We start from the raw sequence: 20,179 nt of genomic DNA, 5'->3' as shown, positions 1-20,179 counted from the left end.
AAGGGTGCCTGTGCTCCACACCAAGCACAGGCCACTTCATAGTTCATAGTGTCCACTGCAGTCATAGGTACAGATGAAACAGGTTGGATGGTATTGTGGCTGGATACCTGAGGGTTTATTATGAAAGATGCATTTTTCACTGAGAGTTATTTGATGCATTGTCTGTTTATTTGTATTTTCTTGCATATGTTTTCCTTTAATGACCCCTTGTATATTTTGTTCTTGTTTTTCTGCTATCCATTTATTTATTGTACTCGCCCTATTGCAATCACCAGAAAATCTGATAAAATGAGATTCTTAACATGGATTCAGCAAAAACTGTAAATCATACAGCCTATGAGGTTATTCAAGTTCATGGGACACCAACGCTTGTTCCGAATGATATAGTCTGTGAAAATGATGTTTTCCTGTCTCAACCAGAGTTGCAAAACATTGCTTTCAGTTGCAAAGATATATCAACAGCACAACTCTCCAGTCTTGTTGACTCGGATGCCCTGTCCATTATACATATAAATGCACGTTCCCTGAATAAAAATTTTGATGACATTGTAACTTTTATTGATAGCCAAAAACATATGATAGATTTCATTCTTATTAGCGAAACATGGCTAGATCCAGCCTTATCTCAAGGCTACAAAATTCAGGGTTATGAAATGCTACATTGTGTTCCAGATTCATCCTATGTTGGCAAAGGATGTGCTATTTACATTAAAGATAATATGTACCCTTTTTGTAGACAAATTAGAAATCTGTGCTTCAAGCAAAAGCAATTTCAAAGCTTGTTTGTAGAAGTTTCATGGCCAAATAAGCAATCCTTTGCTGTGGGTGTTGTGTATAGATCTCCCTCGTACCCACTTGATAACTTCTTGCCATCACTTGAAATAACTCTTAATAAGCTGAAGGATCTTAAAAAACCCTCTTTTATTGGAGGTGACTGGAATATGGATTTATTTCATTATGTTGACAGGGGAGACGTTCAAAGCTTCTTGGACTGCATGACATCTTATGGATATGCTCCAACAATTTCCATTCCTAGTCGTGTTTCCAATACGCCACCATTTACCAGAACATTAATAGATAACATATTTTGTAATGCTCCAGATACAATATTAAACAATGCTACAATTAGTGCAGGCATTGCTGATCATTTGGTAATATTTTGCTCCAGTAACCTACTAAAAGTTAGTAAAAAAATAAACACTTTGCCAGTTAGAGCAAGCTTTGACATTCGCCGCATAGAAGAGCTCAAAGTTAATGTTTCAGAAAAACTAGCTGATTTCAGACAACTGGAAGATCCAGAGACGGGGGCTGACCTTTTCATATCAACTATACAGTGTGAAATGACTAAACTTATTGCTCCTAAAACCTCCAAACGTTGGACACCTGTTCAACCATGGATAACACCAGCCCTTCTTAGATGCATTACTAAACGTAATGTCTTGCTAAAACAATTTTTAAAAGATCGAACATCAGAAAATGAACGAAAATTTAGAAAATATCGTAACATGCTTCGGCTAACCATCCGCTCTGCCAAAAAGTTATACTATGAAGGTCAATTTAAAAAACATGCAAACAACCCAAGACGTCTATGGTCTACTTTGCAAGAGGTTACACATACAAAAAAGAACATATCTAGACTTCCTTTTCAATTCGAGGTCAATGGCTCACTCACAGATGATCAGCATCTCATTGCACAGGAATTCAATAATTATTATAATCAGGTTGGCCCAAAGTTGGATGACGCGCTTGGTCCCTCTATCATTGACCCAATCAGTTATCTCGATGGAAATGCACACCTGGATGCAATGATATTTTTGCCTGTAACACCTCATTGTGTTTTAAAAACAGTAAATGACTTGAAGGAAACAAGTGCAGGGACCGACGGAATCAGCTCAAAGCTGTTGAAATTACTGATTCCCTCGATTATTTCTGAGGCAACTCATCTTGTGAATCTCTGCCTGAGGAAAGGTGTGTTTCCCTCTATCTTTAAACAAGCGTTGATAACCCCTATTTTCAAAGCAGGTGCTCGAACAGTTTTCTCAAACTATAGACCAATTTCGATCTTGCCTACCTTTTCCAAAGTCCTGGAAACAATCATGTATACTCAGCTTATTTCATTTATTAGTGAAAATAATGTACTCTATGAGCACCAATTTGGCTTCCGCTCGGGTCATTCCACCTATATGCCGGCTGCTATTCTACATGACTTTTTGACGGCTAACTTAGCTGACAGCAACAAAGCAGCCTGTATATACTTGGATTTGGCCCGTGCTTTTGATACTGTAAATGTAGAAATCCTGATGAAAAAGTTATCCAGATACGGCATCACAGGGATCGCGCATAATCTTTTAAAATCATACCTCAGTCAACGTTCTCATAGGCTTAACTACAATGATATTGTCTCAGACGAGAAGCCCATTTCCTGCGGGGTCCCTCAAGGCTCAATATTAGGCCCTCTACTGTTTACTTTGTACATTAATGACCTTTCCCAGGTTTGTGAAGAGGCAAAAATCCTTTTATTTGCTGATGATACAGCCCTTTTGTATGCTGCCCCAACATTACACGAGCTACAAACTAAAATTTCAAAGTCATTCCCCAAAATATGTACTTGGCTGCATGCCAACAGGCTATCACTGTCTATAACTAAAACTGTTTACCAGATGTACAATGAAAATGGGGCTACTGAACTTCAAATACCTGTGATGAACTCTCTTTTAAAACGATCAAGCACTGTAAAGTACCTTGGTCTCTTGATCGATGATGATTTGAAGTTTAAGTCTCACATAGCAAAGGTTGCAGGACTTTGCAGTAGAATGCTTGGAATACTACATAGGGCTAATTATTACCTGAATAAAACTCTATTACTGTTACTATATAACGCACTAATCCTGCCACATTTGTCCTACTGTGCCGTTATCTGGGGCTCGAATTATGAAACTAACTTGAAGCCTCTTATAACTGTAACGCAGATGCGTTACATTTTTTTTTATCTTTCATGCTGAACTGCAAGCTGTGCCACAAGCTGAAACACGGCCATCTGCGAGCGCCGCACAGACACGGTCAGCCGGCTAAATCGGCTGTGATACCCTCTCTCCGTCCCAGCTGGCGTCCACACAGACGGCGCAGTAGGCTCTGACAAACAGGGGTCCTCTATAGATGACCACCCCACTTCATGAGAACCCGGATCTGAAGCCAACAAATAGCATACCGAAACGCGCCATTCTGCCAGCCTCGAGCCATTAATCAGTTTAGCCTTTGGAAAACAAGACTCTGTCCCACGCTCGGCACCCCGCCAGAGAACAAGGAGAGGGGAGTGCAGACCGGCCCTGATTTGAACCAAAACAAGAAAGGGGAGCGGAGACCGACCCGGGTTGTACGAAAACAGGATGAAATGGAACTCGGTCGCCAACGACAAAATATAGGACATCTGGCCGGACCTGACCTGACTTCAAAACAAGGGGAGCAGAGGGCCAGGCCCGCCACCTGGCGCCTCAGGCGCCGTGAGCGCCGGCGGCGAATTCCACCCGGTCGCTGCGTGAAAGGGTGCGACTGCCATGGCCGGAGGGGAACCGAACTTTGTCAGCAAATCACGAACTTTCGAGGGCGGAGCCGAGTGCAGCTTCTGAGAATGGAGGACGGAGATTGGACAAGGTGATGCTGCCCGGCCCTCTGAAGTATGACGTCATCAGAAGTATAAGTTGATGAAACGGAACTGAAAAGCTCTCTCGGACGACGCATTCCGCGCTCTCTGGCTCTCTCTCGGACGACGCATCCCGCGCCGGTGGCACTCTCGGCCCACGTCTCTCGTCTGACATCGCGGACAGCCCACGAGACACCAGCGGCTGGCATCACGGCGCCGGCGGCGGCTCTGGCCGCCGGGCCGGGCGCTGGACGGACACGACCATCATGTCAGCGACTCCATCTCAAGTAAGGTCACGCGGTGAACACGGGTGCGCACCTAGTCCCTAAAATCCTTCAAGTAACCCCCCCCCCTCGTTACTGCTATGTGAGCCACATTATATTCCCCTTTTTTAGGTGTCGTCTGCAATGTTTTAGGCCATTCAGTTTAGGTAGTTAAATTTATTCTTGGGACTTTCAGTCTAGGTAGCTTAAGTTCACAATTCGATTTCGGTAAACTATGTAACTGTGCGCGTGGCGCGAGACGCGTGCCGACGTGGACCCTCGTCCGGCGCCCCGTGGTGATTAAGGCGGACGGAGGGGATTATACACCGTGGGGAGTCTGGAAAGGGACGGGCGACTGTGTACCGCACCGCGCGGCTTGTGGGGCTCAGTTGATGGGCGGCCTGGGCCCAGAATGTTTCTTTTAAATTTGACGTGTAAGGGAATTTAAGGTGTTGCGTCGGAGTATGTAAATAAATGGGACTTGTAAATATTGAAATACGAGTGTGAGTATAGTGCTGAAGGGCAGGGATCGGAGGATGGAGCATAAAAGGCCATATGCCAACCCACAGTCGGGAAAGAGGTCATTTCCAAGGTGTCTGGCCAGAGCAATTTACAACGATCAGTTTTCTTTATCTGTTTGATTTTACACAGTGCACACAGGGATTATACGGGGAGCACAGAACACACACAGGACCTCCCTAGCCTAGCCGATACTGGAGCTTCTCCGGTTGACTCCTAAGTGCCCTTGCCAGTGGATTTCCTGGCACTCCATCCTCCCCAAATTATCCCACGGTCCAAACAATAGCGATTACACACAACATACACAGGACCTCCCTAGCCTAACCGATACTGGAGCTTCTCCGGTTGACTCCTAAGTGCCCTTGCCAGTGGATTTCCTGGCACTCCATCCTCCCCAAATTATCCCACAGTCCAAACAATAGCGATTACACACAATACACACAGGACCTCCCTGACCTAACCGATACTGGAGCTTCTCCGGTTGACTCCTAAGTGCCCTTGCCAGTGGATTTCCTGGCACTCCATCCTCCCCAAATTATCCCACGGTCCAAACAATAGCGATTACACACAACACACACACGACCTCCCTAGCCTAACCGATACTGGAGCTTCTCCGGTTGACTCCTAAGTGCCCTTGCCAGTGGATTTCCTGGCACTCCATCCTCCCCAAATTATCCCACGGTCCAAACAATAGCGATTACACACAACATACACAGGACCTCCCTAGCCTAACCGATACTGGAGCTTCTCCGGTTGACTCCTAAGTGCCCTTGCCAGTGGATTTCCTGGCACTCCATCCTCCCCAAATTATCCCACGGTCCAACAATAGCGATTACACACAACACACACCGGACCTCCCTAGCCTAGCCGATACTGGAGCTTCTCCGGTTGACTCCTAAGTGCCCTTGCCAGTGGATTTCCTGGCACTCCATCCTCCCCAAATTATCCCACGGTCCAAATAATAGCGATTACACACAATACACACAGGACCTCCCTGACCTAACCGATACTGGAGCTTCTCCGGTTGACTCCTAAGTGCCCTTGCCAGTGGATTTCCTGGCACTCCATCCTCCCCGAATTATCCCACGGTCCAAACGATAGCGATTATACACAACACATACAGGACCTCCCTAGCCCAACCGATACTGGAGCTCCTCCGGTTGACTCCCAAATGCCCTCGCCAGCGGATTTCCTGGCACTCCACTAATCAATTTACCAACGGTCCGCACACAAGCAACACACTAGACCTTGTTGCACACGAAATATATGTAATTTTATTCTACATGGACACTGCAAGGGATGGAACCGGGGAGATAGATGATGCACGTCACGCCCCTGTGCGTGGAGAATCCACCGACGCGGCCATGGGTTAGGAGGGAGATGAGACGCGAGTAGAGACGCGGACTGTACAAATAGAAAAATCGGGTTTCCCGAATGGCGCTAAACTCGGACAGACCCCACTAGATATAAGGCCTCGATTGAGTAAGCCCTGGATGCGTGCAATAAGTCGCGAAATTAAACGTGAGGATGAAGGCGAGTCGGGCACAGACCGCCGAGGAGGGTTTCAAGAAATGTTACCCGGTCAGCCTCGTGTCCTGGCTCGGAGGGGACGACGGGCTGTAGTCTGTCTAACCTCTGGCTAGCGGGACACGGGACCAGTGGCCCGATTGTTCCGGCCCAGGGTAGGCCTGGGTGATAATTAAGGTCACGTGGGCCGTCGCCTGGGATGTGTATCGGCGGGTGGGCCGTCGCGAGATGACGGTGTTCCGTCTCGGATTAACAGCCTCGGAGGCTGGGCAGATTTTAGGCTGCCGGGCTGGCCCGGAAGCCCTGAACTATGACTGGAGCGAGATGCGGTCATCAGTATCACGGATGGACCTTAGTTACCCAGCCCGGTTTCAAAAAGATAGGTAGGCCCGCTATCGGTCCCTCAAGTGGTCGGCGCGGGACGTCATTTGAAGAGCGACATAGATAGTTTCGGAGGTGGTTAGGACCCCGGGCGTCTTAGCGAGGGAATCGTATGCCGCCGGAAGAGTAATGCCCCGCGAAGGAACGTATAATGCCGCAAGACGGGGGTGAACATTAGATACCGAGCATTCGAGTCGGGTGATCGCAGTCAGACGGTGCTGGCCACCCGCAGTCAGTCGAGTAGCTCCGGCCATGCTCTGGTCCTTTCGAATAGGTCTGTGACGACAGCTTAACTACCAGCCACGGATAGATAGGGCTTTGGACGCCTATGTGCTGGTAGTCGACGATGTGTGTTGAGTGCAGGATATCCCCGAGTGGACCTGCGTGCGTGGAAGACGCGTGTCGTCTTTGTAGTTAGCCGACGAGAGCTAACCTTTTTTTAGGTCGCCGGGTTGGCCCGGAAACCCTGAACTATGGCTGGTGCGAGATGCGGTCATTAGTATCACGGACGGACTTTAGTTACCCAACCCGGCTTTCAAATTTTAGATACGTCCGCCGCGGAAAGCCCGGGCTACTGAGTGCCCTGCGAGCTCTAGCTCCGGAACCGTGGGCTGGAGTGTGTTAGAGATGCTGACTGACCACTGGCAGCAGAAGGTAGGTCCACGCGTGAGTGGCAGTAAGACAAGGGCTGCGTACGTTGTTGCAAAGGTTTACCGGCCCATGCTGTAAGTCCATTGTTCGCTCAACAACCTGCGTGCGTGTGTGTTTATTATTTGTGTGTAGGTAGTTCGGCATGGTCTTGGACCCGCTATAAGTCGCGTAATTCAAGGGCGGAGTGCCGAAATCTGTGGTGGTTCGTATATTCTATTCGTGTAGCGTGAGCATTATGAAGCGTTTGTCTGATGTACGGAGCATTGTGGTTATGAAGGGATAACGGTTAATGAAATTTAAGGCCAATGACTCAATAATGACTTGCGCACGCCTTAGCACCACCGGGGGAAGTTAGGCAAAGAGGGAGGGATCGGAGACGGCTAACTCTGATAATTATGAGGTATAACTGGACGTATGACAGAAGTGAGAAGGGATGCACGAGTGGAAGTATGATTGTTGTGTATATCCGGTGGGAGATAGCCCTCAGCTAGGAAAGGCGCTGTTGTTTGAGAGTGGGACTTTTTGTTAAATAGAGTTGATTTTCTATACCAATATGATCGAGGGTAATTGATTATCATTTATCATTATCTCCCATTCCCTAACCCTGGCCTATGTGTTTCCGTTGATTGATCGCCCCGGAGAATGCAAAGACAGAGTCGGGACGAGTTCGCGAGGGGCTGAACCGAGAAGGGCTTTTACGAGTAGAAGCGCACCCACTAGGCCGATTTTAACACCCCCACTCGAGCCAGCCCACCTGCTGAGAAGCGACCGCCCGGTTAGCCCCGCAACGCCGCGAAATCCCGCTACATAACCATTCAAAAACGCGCCATACGCTTACTAGCGTGTGCTCGTCCACAGTCCCACACGTCACCACTTTTCCGTGACCTAAAGCTTCTCAAACTGTGTGACATAATCAAATACCAAATCCTACTCATCATGCATGACTACCTGTTTGAACGTCTCCCGCGACCACTTGCAAAGTTTACTTTAAATGAAAGTAATCAACCGGCCAGGAATGTCAAACATTTTAATGAATCCATCCCTGGGAGCTCAGGTGCCAGAACACCTAACTACCGTTTAACTAACTACCGCCAATTTGTACTATTTTATAGGGGGCCTTTGTTATGGAATAACCTCATAGCGTCTAAGATACCCAACATCAGAAATATTCCATTGTCGAAAGCGTCTTTCAAGAGATGTATCAAGATCTTGTTTTTTGACACTTACTGATTTATGAAAATAAACACTCATCATTTTGGTGATTGCAGAGACAGGGCATTTTCTCTTTCACCTTTAGCACCACCGCGTATTCGCTAATGTTAAAGCTTTTGTCATGATATAAGTACAACTATGGGGTGTGGCCTCGGGAAACTTGTGACCTTTACCACACCTCATGATGTCCCCAACTTTAAAGCAATCAAAAATGATCCGGAGTCTGATTTGTTTTGCCTTGTTTTGTTCGTACCTACTCAGTTTACATGCCTTGTGCGTATTTTTCGTGTTTAATATGAAAAGTTATGAATATCTTACTCTTATGTTATAGCCACTTGATTCACAGTTCCACACACCATACCTGCTTATTTTCCCAAGTTAAACTTGTCTAGTATTCTCCTAATGTCCATTCTATACCTGTTCCAGCACCACGTCTGCTGACCCTGAAGACGCTGATTGCGGCTGGCAGAATGCCGGCCATCTGGGGCGCTGGCTGGTGCCCGGGATGGTTGTTCGGGCACCTGCTGATGTCGTAGAGGCTGCTGCGGGCAACTACGAATGGGGCGGCCCCCCTCCCCCCTTCGGGCGACTGCCCGGGGTTGGAACAAGTCTGCTGACTTTGAAGACGCTGATGACGGCTGGCAGGAGAATGCCGGCTTCCTGGGGCGCTGGCTGACGCCCGGGATGGTTATTTGGGCAGCTGATGCATTTGAGGCTGTCGCGGGCGACTGCGGCAGCCCCCCCCCCCCCCCCGATGGCTGTTCGGGGCGGGAACAGTTCCGCCGACTTTGAAGATGCTGATGGCGCTGGCAGGAGAATGCTGGTCTCCTCCTGGGCCGTTGACTACTGGCGCCTGGGTCGATGATTCGGGCAATTGCTGACGTCGTTGAGGTTGCTGCAGGCGACTGCGGCGTCCCAGGTGCCCCCCCCCCCCCCCCGGTGGCTGTCCGGGGCGGGAACGGGTCTGCTGATTTTCTGATTTTGAAGGCGCTGATGGCGGCTGGCAGGAGAATGCCGGCCTCCGGAGGCACCGGCTGCTGACGCCTGGGCTGATTGCTCAGGCGGTTGCTGACGCCGTTGACGCTGCTAGGGACGGCTACGGCGGTCCAGACTGCGCCCCCTGGCGGCTGTCTGGGGCAGGAACATTGGTGATATGCGTTGATCATTCCGGATCTGCAATGCAGTATATCATGTTTTTGCTGTTGTTGTTTCTTTTCATATTTGTATAATTTAACTTCGCACCATGTATGCTGTTTAAAACCTTGATGGCGTTACCAATGCCTATCCTTAACACTAATATCTAATATTTTGTCCCCCTAACACTACTAACTGTCCACATTCCTTGTGCCATATTCAATGGTAACGCCATCGATTCGCACTCTTTCACTTGTTACATTTGTTCTGCTGAGTACGGTTCATCATTTTTGTTTTTTTTTTCGCACTTAATAATAAACCGCCGGTGGAATCCGGTTGAAGGAGGAGAAGTCGTCGTTGGTGGTGCGTCTGCCGACCTTTGAGGGTGATGTGCTACAGTGGCCCGAATTCTGGGAGCTGTTCAGGGTCGCCATCCACCTGAACCAAAGGTATGCAGCAGTACCTACAAAAGTTTGTTCTGCTGAAATCTCACCTGGGGAGTGTACCCAAACGGGTAATTGAGGGGATCCCTCTGTCTGATGTTGGGTATCAACTTGCAGTGGATGCGCTGACTTGTCGCTTCGATAGAGAGGGTGTGAGGAGGGAGCTACTCATGAAACAGCTGCTAGACTTGCCGTGCTGTAAGACCGCTGACGTGCCTGCTATGCACCGCTTCCTCGACCAGCTGACTGCTCGTGTCAGGGGCCTGGAGGCTCTTGGAGTGACTGCCAGCAGCTTCTCCAGTATCCTGCTGCCGGTTCTTCGAGAGAAGCTGCCGGACTCCTGGCGTCTGGAGTGGGCACGTCACCAGACTGCAGACTTCCGGGAGTTTCTCACCTTTCTCCAGCACGAGATGAGGGTGCGCGAGCAGGCTGCAGCAGCCCCAGTCCAGCCGACGGAACCACCCAGACCACCTGCTGGCTGGGGGGCGGTGAGTGGCCTGGCTGCCAACCGACAGCTGGGCTCCGCTCGTCCGCCAGGTCGCTATGCTCCCCGCTCTGCTGCCTGTGCTCGCGATGACTGGGTGTGTGTGGCATGTGGAGATGGTAGGCATGGGCTAGCGGCTTGCCATATGTATCGAGGCATGACTGTTGATGCCAGATGGGAGGCTGTGAAGGCTGCCAGTGTCTGTTTCCGCTGTCTGGGCCCCCACCTGGCCCGTGACTGTCGCAGTTCTAACTGCCTCACGTGTGGTGGACCGCACCATTCGAGCCTCCACAGGACCAGCGCCAACGATCTGCCGAGACGACCCCCTCAGCCTGGTCGGAACGAGAGCAGAGCACCTCCTGGCTTCTACGGACCACCGCCTGGTCGGAACAGCAGTCAACCGCCACCAGGGTTCCACGGACCACCTCAGCTGCCACCTGCAGAGCATCACAACCACTTCAACCAGCCGGTCTACTCAGCACCACTGCCTCCTGCTGCCGCCGGTCAGCATTCGCAGTCTCAAGGTCGGTATGCTCCTGTGTATCGCCAGGGTATGTCTACACAGATAGCGCCGGATGCTCAGAACCAACCCGTAACGCCAGATGCACAGAACCCACCCGTGGAGCCCGATGCCATCGCTTGCGCACCATATTCAGCTAGTGTGATGACTGCCGCGTCTGCCCCTGTGCCTTCTGGTTCGACTAACGCTTTGCCATGTGACTCATTGAGCTCTCCACCTGACCCCGCTAACGTCAGCGACGCGGCGTGCTACACCCAGACAGCGCTGGTGGAGGCGGCCGGGCCGCAGGGGACCTGCAGACTGCGCATCCTGCTCGACGGCGGCTCCGACTCCTCGTACATCCGGACGTCGGCGGCAGATGCACTCGGCCTGGCCTTGGTGGGGAGCGGAGTATTCGCCTGCATGGGCTTTCAAGAGCGCGGTGAGGAGCCCAGGACGTATGAAAAGGTGAGACTGGCCCTGAGGAGCCGGCACGGTGGGGAGGACCATGTGTTCGAGTTGTGGAAGACTGACAGGCTCTGTTCGCAACCCACGCCTGCCCGACCGCCTACCGTAGTGTTTGAGCCCCACGTTCTGCTTGCTGATGACTTCCAGGGCGGGCCAGTGGATGTCTTGATTGGGGTAGACCAGATCTACAAGATTGTGTTGCACGACCAAATCTGTCTGTCTGACCGTCTGCGAGCTGTGGATACCGTGTTCGGTTACGTGATCCACGGCAGGGAGGAGCTCCCTGTCACGTCCACCTCGGTGAGGTATGCGCTACGCTGCAGCAGCCGCCTGCCAGAGGAGGAAGCAGAGCAGCTCTGGCGTCTGGAGGCGATCGGCATCTCCGAAGATGAGGCGAGACCACAGGCCTACCCGACCTGGAGCCTCGAGGATCAGAGGTACGAGATGAGACTGCTGTGGACCTCCGGTGAACGCCCCGTCACTAACCTGTATTCAGCAGCGGCGCGGACCAAGCGGATGGAAGCGCGGCTGACCTGCCCAGAGCGGAAAGAGTACGCCCGCCACCTGGCGGAACTGCAGAGAAACTGTGTCATCGAGGAGTCTCCGGCAGGCGACATAGACGGCTTCTACCTGCCGCACCGGGGCATCTGGCGGAATGGAAAACTGCGAGTAGTTTTTGACGGCTCAGCGAGAGACCCAACCGGCCGCAGTCTCAACGACCTCCTGGAGACTGGCGGAAACCTGCTGCGCCGAGTTCCTGCGGTACTGCTCAACTTTCGACGGGGCGCGGTGGCAGCTCAGACGGACATCAGGTCGGCCTTCCACATGGTGTCCATCTCCGAACGGGACAGGAAGTACCTCCAGTTCCTGTGGGCTGACCAGCGTCTGAGGTTCAGACGTGTCCCCTTCGGCCTCAGCTGCTCCCCGTACCTTCTGCTGCAGACCCTGTCCAGTCATATCTGTCGGTATCGTTCGACTGACCCGTCCCTCTGCAAGATGCTGGAGGAGGGACTGTACATGGATGATATATGCCTATCATTCCCCAACAGGACTGAAGCGGAGAGAGGCATGGAGAGGACGGTGCAGATCTTCGGCGACGCTCGAATGGAACTGCACAAGCTGCGCATCACCGGTGACGACGCTGAGGACTCGAGCATTCTGGGACTGCGCTGGAGCACCAGGACGGACCGTCTGGCGGTGTGCCTACCCACCCTGTCGGCCATCAGGACCAAGCGTGAGCTACTGTCCACCCTGGGTAAGCTGTTCGACCCTCTCGGTGTGCTGTCGCCCTGGCTTGTCGTTGGCAGGGCAGTCTTTCAGCGGACCTGGAAGGAGCAGCCGTCCGCGGGATGGGATGATGATCTGTCCCCTAACACGCTGGATGAGCTATCCACCTGGTGCAGAGATGCGTCTGACCGTGATGTGTGGTTCCCCCGCACTCTGTTAATCACCGATGACGTCACATATCACGTGTTCTGTGATGCTTCGAAGCGTGCTTACTGCTGCGTCATCTACGCTGTGATCGATGGAGACTCTCGGCTAGTGATGGCGAAGTCTCGTTTGGCGCCCGTGACTCCTGCCCTCAGTGTGCCGAGACTGGAGCTGATGGCAGCCCTGATCGGCTGCCGCCTGATGGAGTTTGTTCGCAGTTCTCTGAGCCTGGACTCACCGCGAGTGGTCTACTGGACTGATGCCAAGGATGTCCTCTACTGGATCAGCAGCAAGAGGGCGCTCAAGCTGTTCGTCCACAACCGAGTGAAGGCCATCACCGAGATGTCGAGCCCCGAGCAGTGGCGTCATGTCTGTGGGGAGGACAACCCAGCTGACATCGGAACCAGAGGTATGTCCCTCGCTGTCTTGGAAAAGTGTGATGTGTGGTGGAAGGGACCCGCGTTTCTGAGGGACTCTTCAAGCCCTGAGCTGCCGCTGTCGGCCGCGCCTGGTGAGCGGCAGCTATCACCAGAGGCCGCTGTGGAAAGCAAGAAGGAGAGACCTGTAGTCAGAGAGAGTCTGGTGACCCAGAGGAGTGAGCCGATGCCGTTCGACCTCACCGAGTGTTCCAGTCTCGCACAAGCGGTGAACCGACTGACCTGGATACGTCGTTTTGTGTCCAACAGCCGCGCGCTGAAGGAGGACAGAGTGACCGGGCCGCTGAATCCAGAGGAGAGGCGGAGTAGCCTTCTCTTTCTGATCAGAGTGTCCCAGATATGTGTCTACCCCGATGAACTGAAGGCAGTACGTTCGGGTGAGCTGCTGCCTAGCGGGTCACCACTGACTAAACTCCGCCCGCAGCTCAGTGAGGAGGGAATCTTGCTGGCGACGCTGCGGACCGGCGAACGACCAGTCCCGATCCTACCAGAAGAGGCGCGCATCACGACGCTGATCGTAGAAGAGGCTCACCGCCGGTGCTTCCACCAGGGGACTCGCGTGACACTGGCCCTGCTCACCGCAGAGTACGCGGTAAGGCGGCGGACCGTTCGCCGAGCTGTGGACTCATGTCGCCGATGCCGTCGCTACCGATGTCTTCCCTACAGGTCGCCAGAGGGGGTGCTGCCGAGTTTTCGCGTGCAGCCGTCCCGACCGTTCGCCAAGGTGGGCGTCGACTATTTCGGGCCACTGTACGTGGACGGCAGCGCTAAAAAGGTATGGGTACTTCTCATCACCTGCGCCACCTCCCGTGCTGTCCACCTCGAGCTAGTTCACTCCCAGTCGACAGCTGACCTCGTCCTGGCCCTGAGGCGGTTCTTTGCGCTTCGCGGGACACCTGCGCTCATCTACAGCGATAACGCGAGGACCTTTCGAGCGCTGCTGGGTCAGCTCCCAAGGTGTGTCACCTGGCGGTTCATCCCTGAATCGGCCCCATGGTGGGGAGGCTTCTGGGAGCGCATGGTGGGTGTAACGAAGGCGGCTCTGCGTGCATCGTTGCACCTCTGTCATCTCTCCTTTGAACAGCTGTCTGTCGTTCTTTATGAGTTGGCGTTTTTTGTCAACCTGCGCCCCCTCACCCAGGGTGATGGGGAGGACCTGCTCACGCCAGCTCATCTGCTGTTCGGTGTGACCACAATCGATGGTGTTGTGTGCCCGACTCTGACGGAGTCCCCACTCAACAGAGCCTGGAGGCACCGCCGGAGGGTGTCTGACCAGCTGACTCGGCGGTGGAACGAGTATCAGCGCGCGCTCCGCTGCTGGCACCGGTCGCCGCGGGGGCAGCCGAACCGGACACCGGAGGTGGGAGACGTCGTGCTCGTCCACAACGAGGGGCCGCGCGGACGGTGGCCTCTCGCACGCGTGACCGAGCTCCTGGTCGGACCGGACGGCCAGACCCGCGCCGCGATCATTCAACTGCGCGGTCGCCGTACGCGCCGACCTCTCAGCCGGCTGTTTCGGCTGGAAGCGGCCCGTGAGGCGCCGTGAACCGGACCCGGATCGGTGGTTAGTCTGGTGACACGGTTGCGACTGTCCCGGTGCGCGCGCGATGCGTTGTTGTGATTTGTTAAGTTGCTGTACCTGTTTTCTGTTCTTTCGAAATCTCGCCCCGATTTCGAGTGGGGAGTATGTGCGAGTTTCCCCCTAAATACTTTCATCGCCGAAAATTACCCCTAAGTGATTGCTGCCATTTTTATTTGGTAACCTGAGTTGAGCCCAGTGGCGCCACACGCAACAATACAGAGTCACCTGTGAGACGCCGTGCTGTTTGTGCGTACCGATGCTACCAGAGGGATACCGACCGAAGATTCAACCGATTTAACTACATTAACGTAACGTAACTTTCAACAGAGGTCGTAAAGTTACTATCGATAAACTTTTCAAATAAACATTGAAAAAAAAAACACTTAACCTACCTCCAAATATTGGTAAGAAACCACAACACAAGTTGCAAGATTGGTGCTTTCGAGATTGCCGATAATATAAATATGGACCTGGGATTTTATTTTCATGTTGCGAGCATTCAATGAAACCAGGTTTTCACTTTTCAGTTCGGTATCGGTTTCACAGCTCCGCCGTTTGGCAGTGTTCGTGCCGCGATTTCCGAGCGGTTCGAGCCGTTCCCGGCGGCACGTTAGAACCCTTCAGTCCCGGCCCGGGGACGGCTGGCCGGACCGACGCCTTTGTCCGGCGGCGGCACCCATCAAATATGGAGCTGGTCCGCAGCAACAGGCGCTGCTGACTGCTCCGGAACGCACACTGGGGATGGATGGGAGACGGCCGACAGCTCCGCGCCGCCGGCCGCCGCTCCAAACGGCCAGCGGAAATAACTCACTTTCAGAGACGGCACAAATATAGACACTGAAGGTCCCGGCGCCAGAAAGGTGGCCTTTCTGCTCCCGAAAGAATGGACGGAGAAACAAAGCAGCACGGCATAGTCACATGCAATCTTGTGCAGCTGGTATTTATTACAGCATTCGTGCCTTTGATTGTTTGCCACACACTGCAGACCACAGTTTTATCAGCAGCTCCCTAGGTAGAGAAGGGGCTAAGCTCCTATTTTTTTTTTATCAGCGCTGTATCTACAAACCAGTGCGCCGCAGGCGTGCACAACTTTCTACAGGTCTCCCACAGACATCAGAGCTAATGCTGAAAGAAGTTTAAATGACTTAAGGAAGCTAATAATGTAAGCAGCTTGAGGTTTTGAGCATGCTGTAATAACTTCTCATTTTTTCTTCAAAACTTAAATCCGATATTAATTTGAAAGTTACATCAAACGTGTTAGTCTTCGGACAGGTCGAAAAACTTGCAAGTTGCAGTCAGCGCAGATTCAAAAAGAAGTCATCGACTTTAAACGAGTTTTATCTATACCTTCCTCTAAATGCAGGTGCATTGTGCATTTGTAGGTGAGCCGTAATGGAGCCAGTCAGCTCAGGTCACCCGGATCACAGATCCATCGTGTCGCAGCTGACTGAAGTCTGAACCAACGACTACCTCCACTGGGTCGCTCCATTGGTTACCCTTCCCCCTCCCCCCACCACAACTAGCCGAGCCAAGGACCAACTCTGCTTTGAGCCCACAAAGCTGGCCGACTGACCATGACCGCCTCAGTCGGCAGACCGAGGAGGCAGCTGTCTGACAGATTGCCGGTCTGTGTAATGTGTTATATCAACCAGCGGGGCTGCAGTCTGAACAGCCACGCTGGTCTGTCATGTCAGCTGTATGACAGACCGGACCTGTGTGCCGGCGTTACACCAGCCAGCGCGGCCTTGTCTGCGCCACTAACAGTGTCAGATGCGCCACAATCGGCTCACCGGCGCCACAGCTGACACCATCGGCCACCCGTTGTCACACACAGACGGAGATACTGTACACAGGACCGTGAGAGGGTAGCAAACAGAGGCCGGTCCGGCACGGCGGGGCTGGCGACATTCGGCAGCGGCACGGAGGCTGAAGGACCGGGGTCGTGTGTACCTTACGCCATGGGCTTACAAAGATAGTAAAGGATTGGATTTCTAAAATTCTATCGATCGAGGGCTTTTCGAGCAGAGCACTTTACGCTGTAGGTCATTGGTTCCAACATTGTACGTGTGAAACATGTCATAACAAACCCGATGAATCTTCAATCCTAGATAAGCCGTCAAATAATGAAATGAACCAAGTGGGTTCAATATTGTTACGATCGTGATGCGACAAAGCATGGATCTCAACTATGTAAAGATGATACCTAACATGTAAAGAAATAAAATATAAATAATTATTTGCATAACAAACGGGTGGTTTAGTCCGCTTCCATTGAGATAGTTCTATCTGTTCCACTGCCGATTCAGCCCACTGAACTCTTCGCTGTTGCCTATCGAAGGCTGCCAAACAAACGGCGTTTTGATCCCCCCGAAGTTGGATCGGCCGGCCATCTATCGTGTGCTGGAGCCCGCTGCTGCCAGTCGAGTGTCCGTAACGGGCCAACAATGATGGATCCCGCCCGGTCGGCCCAGAGTGGGTGGTGTGGGATGAATGCCGAACTAGCAGCGGCTTCCGAGTGCCAGTGCCGCGATATATGTACTCCTCCGCTCTCACCGTTAGAACACAGGGCACAGCTCGAGATTAATGGTTAATATGGTAGGACGAGCCTCTCTAACTGCAGCCTGGTTTATTGATTTAAGAGACTAATTCCGACCCAACTCGAACGAGGAAAAACAACGGAAATCTTGTTGCGACTTGTGTTCTTCCTCGCCGCCCTGAAGTTCAGCCTTTCATCAGAGTGAATCTGCCCAGCCTTTCCTTTCAGAAGAGATAGCTTCCCGCCTCTTCGCAGGCGGGAAGCTATCTCTTCTGCACCCATTCTCATTCTCATCTACTAAAACTAAAAGTATTAAAATAAATCACAGTTCACCATGACCTTTTCCCATCTGCTTTATCTTTCCAACAACTCGGATAGTGGCACTTACAGCGTTGTGTTTCAGTGAACTTGTCCGACTTTTTCTTGCGTTTCCACTTCCACGGTTTGAAGAGCCGTCCGAGTGAAGAGAGCTTGTGCCTCCGTTCGACAGGGGGTGTCCGCGATCCGGAGCCGAGCCCGTCGCGACCCATCGTGCCGTTACTCTGCTTCCGAGCTGTGGGCACACGGGGGAGGGGGTCAGGTCAGCCGTCAGCGGTCAGGTCAACAAGGTCAACAGTCATCAAGGTCAGATCAGGTCAGGGCAGTGGAGGTCAGCCAGGTATGACCAGTTCAGTTTCGGCTAGAATGATGTCAAAAAAGGATTCTTATTTGTTTCGGTCTCCGGTCTCCGATAAAGGAACTCACTCAAACACAGGGAATATGAGCGCAGTCACTGAAGAGCACCTCAATGGGGCCACAGAGACCTGTGGGAACAAAGGCTCGTGGACACCGGACAGAGACCAGCGGGAACGGTAAACCGCGGACAGAGACGTACGGCCGGAGAAGGTGAGGGTGACCGGTCGGACCCTCCGAGACTCCAGCCGGAGTGGAACACCAAACACCGGGGACGCCCACCGCCTGCTGAGTTCGAGGACGGTGACAAGTACGGATGGCCGCCGCTCACGGGACTACAGAACAAACACGGGGCGCGCAGCGTGCAAACATCCCGCCCACAGAAAAGTAGCGTGCTTCAAAGGAATCGTGATGTCACTCCACGGGCGGGACATGGCGGACGGTGTTGCTGGTCAACGGTGTTTTGTTCCGAGAGAATGGGGCACGAGATAAGAGGAACTTTCGCTTCTTCCATCACCAAGTTTATAATTCGGTTTAATTGAGGGATTAATAACAGTTCGGAAAGCCCTCTGTGCGTTGAAAAAATGAACCAAATGAAAATTCAGGATATCGACATCCAATGGTCAATATCCAGTATCCGCCCTTGTTGAGCCGAATCCGTGGACAGCACCATTAATACCAGTGGCGATTGGACTGACCCAGCTGAATGACAAGTCGTCCCACCACTACAGGCGTTACGTGGGCCGTACCGTCCGGCACCCCCAGTCCACACACCTCTGGGCGGCGGCACCCCGACAGCACTGCAAGGTGACGAGTGCCGCCGTCACGTGACCGCACCGGCACGCGATCCCATCGCACAGATAGACACGAACGTAGGACGACAATAGAGCCTGGCGCCTTTGTTTGGTGGACTCCCGAAAATATAATATGTGCGGAAACAGTTCCTGGTGTGCAGAAATGTGGCTGAAGAGGATGTGGATTGCATCATGAGCTCACCAGTTCTGGAAATGTGCCCCGCTGCCAAAATAATAGCGGGTTAAACCACTACGTCGCACACACGACATATGCCACACGTCATTCCTGTCACGTTTACACAGCCCTTTACAAGTGACGACGCTTCAAGGAAAATCACACTTATCTGCATAAATTCCGGGCATGCATGTTCATGTTCCAGCGCAACGCAGCGCTAGATAGAACCCAGAACACGTGTGAAAAGTCGGCACACCTTGGCGGTGCCAGATATACACCAAAAGCGTGCCGCACGACTGAAGCAGGTTCAGCATGACGATACAATACGAAAAAGCACATCCTCTTCAACAGCATGCATCCATGCAATGCTACAAAAAAAGAACGTTCGCGAATCTACGTCCTCATCTCGCCACGATATATGAATGGTTTGCGAGATTGGCGGCACGATGCATATGCCACCACTCGCCGTAATGAAACCAGACACACGGCGGGGCCCACATGCTCAGCTATGAATGAATCTCAGCCGTCCTTCCCCGCCGCGTCTCAGGCAATCTACAGATGCATTCTCGAAACCCTTCGCCAACGTTCCGGAACGCCAGCTATATATAACTCCAACGTATCGCCCTTAGCGAATTACGACAAAACTGTCTGCTCCATCACACAATCCACAGTACGGGTATCAGCACTTCAATCACCACAACAGACAGGCCGCCGGCAGCTGCGACAAGTTTATATCACCATTGGCCCTCGATAAACATCACACAAACCGTTACATCCCGCTCAAGCTAATAAACCGGCACTATACTTTACAGCGTCCACAACATTAGAGCCGAGGATGTCATCCCCAGCCGTTCCGACAAATTTCGGCAGCGCTTATCGAGACAAATCACCTCCTCCGCGCCAGCTCCCGCTGTTGAGGCATCTTTGCACCAATCGCCGTGAGCCCGCAGCAGAATGGACGGCGGGCCGCAGCACGGACCGCCGGGTCCCGCCGGGGCGCGTCACACCCTGCCGGCTTCCAGTGAGCTCAGAGCGCACGGCCGCCCTCGGCTGTACCGTCTGCTGTTCCAGGAAGGCACCAAAGCCGTGACGCCCCGAGGAGCAAAGCCGGCTGTCTGCCCGACACATTTCGGCGCTCATCGCTCATTTCACGGTGATAATGAGATGGCGCGGCGACAGCGGCGGTACTGAGATCATAATGAGTCGACCTGCTTGAAAACGTAAGACTTAATGATAAAACTCGCTTGATACGCATCTTCGCTAAATCCATAAAACAGCCATTGGAAAATCCTCATAGCGTAGATATTAACATCTAAAAACGCTGTAGTCTA

General features: G+C 52.4%; 2 protein-coding genes across 7 annotated transcripts in view; one reads left to right on the top strand and one right to left on the bottom strand.

Moving 5' to 3' along the window:
- LOC122386717 (phosphatase and actin regulator 4-like) overlaps window positions 1–20,179 on the bottom strand; it is a 126,443-nt gene that overhangs the window by 51,047 nt on the left and 55,217 nt on the right. For all 6 annotated transcript variants that reach the window (XM_043376201.1, XM_043376204.1, XM_043376199.1 and 3 more), the window contains one exon: window positions 17,596–17,760. In XM_043376201.1, the coding sequence (XP_043232136.1) occupies window positions 17,596–17,760 (165 nt within the window). The remainder of the gene's footprint in view (window positions 1–17,595; window positions 17,761–20,179) is intronic.
- LOC122386718 lies at window positions 12,769–14,851 on the top strand. The gene is made up of 2 exons (XM_043376205.1): window positions 12,769–13,061; window positions 13,514–14,851. The coding sequence occupies exons 1-2, from the start codon at window positions 13,020–13,022 to the stop codon at window positions 14,633–14,635; spliced, it is 1,164 nt and encodes a 387-aa protein (XP_043232140.1). The 5' UTR covers window positions 12,769–13,019; the 3' UTR covers window positions 14,636–14,851.

The sequence above is a fragment of the Amphibalanus amphitrite genome, unplaced genomic scaffold (genome assembly GCF_019059575.1).
Source record: "Amphibalanus amphitrite isolate SeventyFive unplaced genomic scaffold, NRLGWU_Aamphi_draft 000260F_arrow, whole genome shotgun sequence".
In the NCBI taxonomy this organism is placed as follows: Eukaryota; Metazoa; Arthropoda; class Thecostraca; order Balanomorpha; family Balanidae; genus Amphibalanus; species Amphibalanus amphitrite.
This window is presented reverse-complemented; position numbering and strand designations above follow the sequence as displayed.

Bases quoted from the DNA above. Each gene is read 5' to 3' on its own strand.
- LOC122386718 (XM_043376205.1), top strand. From the start codon at position 13,020: ATGTCTGTGGGGAGGACAACCCAGCTGACATCGGAACCAGAG. The intron at 13,062-13,513 runs GTATGTCCCTCG...CTCCGCCCGCAG, and splicing joins AGCTGACATCGGAACCAGAG to CTCAGTGAGGAGGGAATCTT.